Below are 3,859 nucleotides of genomic sequence, written 5' to 3' on the forward strand. Positions count from 1 at the left end.
TGCAGCTCCAGGAAGAGAATCACAGACTGCAGCTGCACATCCAGCGCCTGTCGCACGAGGTGGACGCCCTCAGACACTACCTGTCACAGCGCCACCTACAGGTCAAAGAACAGGACGCCGTCGGGGACGACAACTGCTGAGACTGAAGGTTCTGTTGATCATAAACAAAAAGAAAACATTTTGGATTGGCTTCATGATTTTCATATAGTTTCAGTAGATAGGGTGGGTGAATGTAATTTCACCAAGTAAACGTTGGAAATAAACCTAAACATGTTTGAGTCAAACTTGATGAGCGTGGAAGCCTGTTTCCACCATAGAATAAAAATATTAAAAAGGTAATTGCAAGTTTATATCTCAATTCTGAGTTTTATTTCTCCCAATTTTTACTTTTTTTTTTTTTTTTTTCTCTGAATTGCAAGTTTAAATCTCAAATCTCTTTGAGACTTTTTTTTTTTTTTTTTTTTACTTGGAATTGATAGTTTATCCCTCTGGGCCTCTTCGGTCATTTTTGACCGAAAAATTGTATGTTTTGAATTTGTAAAAATCGTAGCTTCATCAGAATGAGATGACACTTGGTGACTTTTGTTGCATTAGCTATGTGAGTACAAAAAAAAAATCAGTGACATGATTCGGATATGTTAAAGGGTCAAAAAAAAATTAGTCACACTTGGCTCCTTCGCGGTCAAAAATGACCGACATAGGAAATGAATGGGAAATATGAAAAAATTTGATAATTCAGATAATCTTTTGGTAATACAAGCTACAAATCAGCCACTGTGCTGAAAAGAAGTGTTCAGCAAGCAAGGACTGACACTCTAAAATAACAAAAGTACAGAACTGACACACACACACACACACACACACACACACACACACACACAGAAATAAGCAGAAAAATGCAAAACCTGATATTTATCCAATAAAAAAAAATCTAAACCTTGCCAAAAGTAATCTTTTAGAATGTCTGAATATATTTCTAAATGCAAAGCCTATTAAAATGAAGAAACAGTAAAAAAAAACAAAAAACAATAGGAATCCCAAAGCCCCTGTATATATGTATATAGGGAGATACAGGAGTTTACATGGCATTACACAAGTTTTTATTTTTTATTTACATTTACATTTACATTTATTCATTTAGCCGACGCTTTTATCCAAAGCGACTTACAATTGGGAATACAACAAGTGATTCATCCTAAGGAGGCAGATCAACATAGGAAGTGTTCAAAAATACCATATATCAGGCGTTGTTAGAAGAGTGCAGGCTAGAAGGAGAAGATCAAGAAAGAGAGGAAAAACAGGCTAGAAGGGAGGATTTTTTTTTTTTTTTTTTTTTTAATTGAGTCAGATAGTGTCGAAAAAGATGAGTTTTCAGCAGTCGTTTGAAAGCTGTTAAGGAGTCTGCATTCCGGATGCATGCCACTAGATGGTGCAATTTTCACTTAAAAAATGGATTTTAAATGCTTTTACTTTATTTTAATGTGAAATGTTGTATTTATTGAAAAATAATAAATACATAATTAAATTAAAAAATTTAATATAAAATATAATTCTAGTGGGAAAAAATTGCTCATTAAAACTGTATAAATATTGCATAGATTCATAAAAAATGCTCAAAATTCTAAATAATAATTACAAAATATTATTGAACAAAAATGTATTTAATTGATTTTCCTGAAGAAAAAAAAAAGTTACTTTTTAAGGCTTCGGTCACTTTTGACCGCGAGGGAGCCAAGTGTGACCCCTTAATGAGGAGGCCCAGAGGGTTAAATGACTTTATATCTCAAAATTCTGTTTATGTCATACAATTCTGACTTTTTCCCTCTGAATTGCAAGTTTAAATCTCATTTCTAATTTTATTTCTTGCAATTCTGACTTTTTCTTGGAATTGCAAGTTTAAATCTCATTTCTAATTTTATTTCTTACAATTCTGACTTTGTTTTTTGAAATTGTGAGTTTATATCTGAGAATTCTGTATTTCTATCTCACAATCCAGATTTTTTTGCTCTGAATTTAATTAAAATCTCATTTCTGAGTTCATTTCCTTCAATTCTGACTTTTCTTCTCTGAATTGCACATTTAAATCTAATTTCTGAGCTTATTTTTTGCAATTTTGACTTTTTTCCCTTCTGAATTATAAATTTAAATCTCATTTCTGAATTTATTTCTTACAATTCTGACTTTTTTCCCCTCTGAATTGCACGTTTAAATCTAGTCTAATTTTATTTCTTGCAATTCTGACTTTTTCCCTCTGAATTGCAAGTTTATACTCACAATTCTGATTTTATATCTGACAATTATGACTTTTTTTTCTCTGAATTGCACGTTTAAATCTCATTTCTAATTTTATTTCTTACAATTCTGACTTTGTTTTTTGAAATTGTGAGTTTATATCTGAGAATTCTGTATTTCTATCTCACAATCCAGATTTTTTTGCTCTGAATTTAATTAAAATCTCATTTCTGAGTTCATTTCCTTCAATTCTGACTTTTCTTCTCTGAATTGCACATTTAAATCTAATTTCTGAGCTTATTTTTTGCAATTTTGACTTTTTTCCTTCTGAATTATAAATGTAAATCTCATTTCTGAATTTATTTCTTACAATTCTGACGTTTTTCCCCTCTGAATTGCACGTTTAAATCTAGTCTAATTTTATTTCTTGCAATTCTGACTTTTTCTCACAATTGCATGTATATGTCTCACAGTTTTGGCTTTTTCTGTGAATTGCAATTTTAAATCTCGTTTCTGAGTTTATTTCATGCAATTTAGACTTTTTTTTTTCCTCTGAATTGCAAGTTTATATCTTACAATTCTGAGCTTATTTCTCACAATTTTGACTCTTTGTCTCTGAATTGCAAGTTTAAATCTAATTTTTAATCTTATATCTCACAATTCTTACTTTTTTCTTAGAATAGCAAATTTATGTCCCACCATTAACAGATTTTTCTCACAACTCCGATCTCAATAGAGTTTATTTCTTGCTATTAAATTTTTTTCTCAGAATTGTGTGATTAAAAAGTTGCAATTACTTTATTTATTTGTTTTTAGTAATCTATTTGACTGTTTGGAACTATATAAAATGTGTCATTTGGGATGATAAACTGATGTCAGTTGTTACAGCAAATGAAGAAATCATTCAAAACAGTCTTTAAGTTTTGTACTTTGAGAATTTCAGTTTTCAATTTAAATAAACAGTTCAATTTTGTAACTCAGGGTAATTTTTGAGCTTTTCAATCATTTTTCTGTATTCATCATTTTTGTATATGCATATACACGGTTATATAGACAAACTTTAGTTTTGACTAAAATATTAAATATAAAAACAATAAAGTCTATATCTATTTTTAAAATGTATACTGTATGACTTCTCAGGAAAATTTATCTGAATATCTGAAGCAACAAAAATGAATAATGCACAAATACTGTCAAAAATATAATTGCTAAAGGAAATTTTAATTACTTTTATATTATATTATATTAAATTAATTTTAATTTTTAATAAAATTACAAAACACATTTGAACTCGTCCCAAACATTATATGGGTTTGCAATTTTATAAAATTTATTAATTACACTTTTTAGCAAATTATATTTTAGCATACAGTGTATTTGTGTAAATTTGCTGCTTCAGATATTTAATTTTGTTATTTTACTTTTTACATTTTGCTGAGAAGCCATACGCTGATTTATTTTAAATATATGTATGTGCATATTTTTTGCTTTTGTTTGCATTTAATATTTTAGTCAAGTTTTTGAAAAATACTCACAGCTGAACAGATTCAGTTAAAATCTACCTTCAGTTTATAGTTCACTCCTGTTTTCTTTGTTTGTTTTTTTTTGCTCTAATTTTTAATTTTAG

The 3,859-nt window shown here is 29.1% G+C and overlaps 1 protein-coding gene across 1 annotated transcript in view; it reads left to right on the forward strand.

Annotated features, from left to right (window-relative positions):
- Positions 1 to 270: 270 nt before the first annotated feature.
- LOC141300378 (sodium channel protein type 3 subunit alpha-like) overlaps positions 271 to 3,859 on the forward strand; it is a 49,575-nt gene continuing 45,986 nt past the window's right edge. Inside the window, exon 1 of the mRNA XM_073830651.1 lies at positions 271 to 278. Within this exon, the coding sequence (XP_073686752.1) occupies positions 271 to 278 (8 nt within the window). The remainder of the gene's footprint in view (positions 279 to 3,859) is intronic.

The sequence above is a fragment of the Garra rufa genome, chromosome 24, assembly GCF_049309525.1.
Source record: "Garra rufa chromosome 24, GarRuf1.0, whole genome shotgun sequence".
In the NCBI taxonomy this organism is placed as follows: Eukaryota; Metazoa; Chordata; class Actinopteri; order Cypriniformes; family Cyprinidae; genus Garra; species Garra rufa.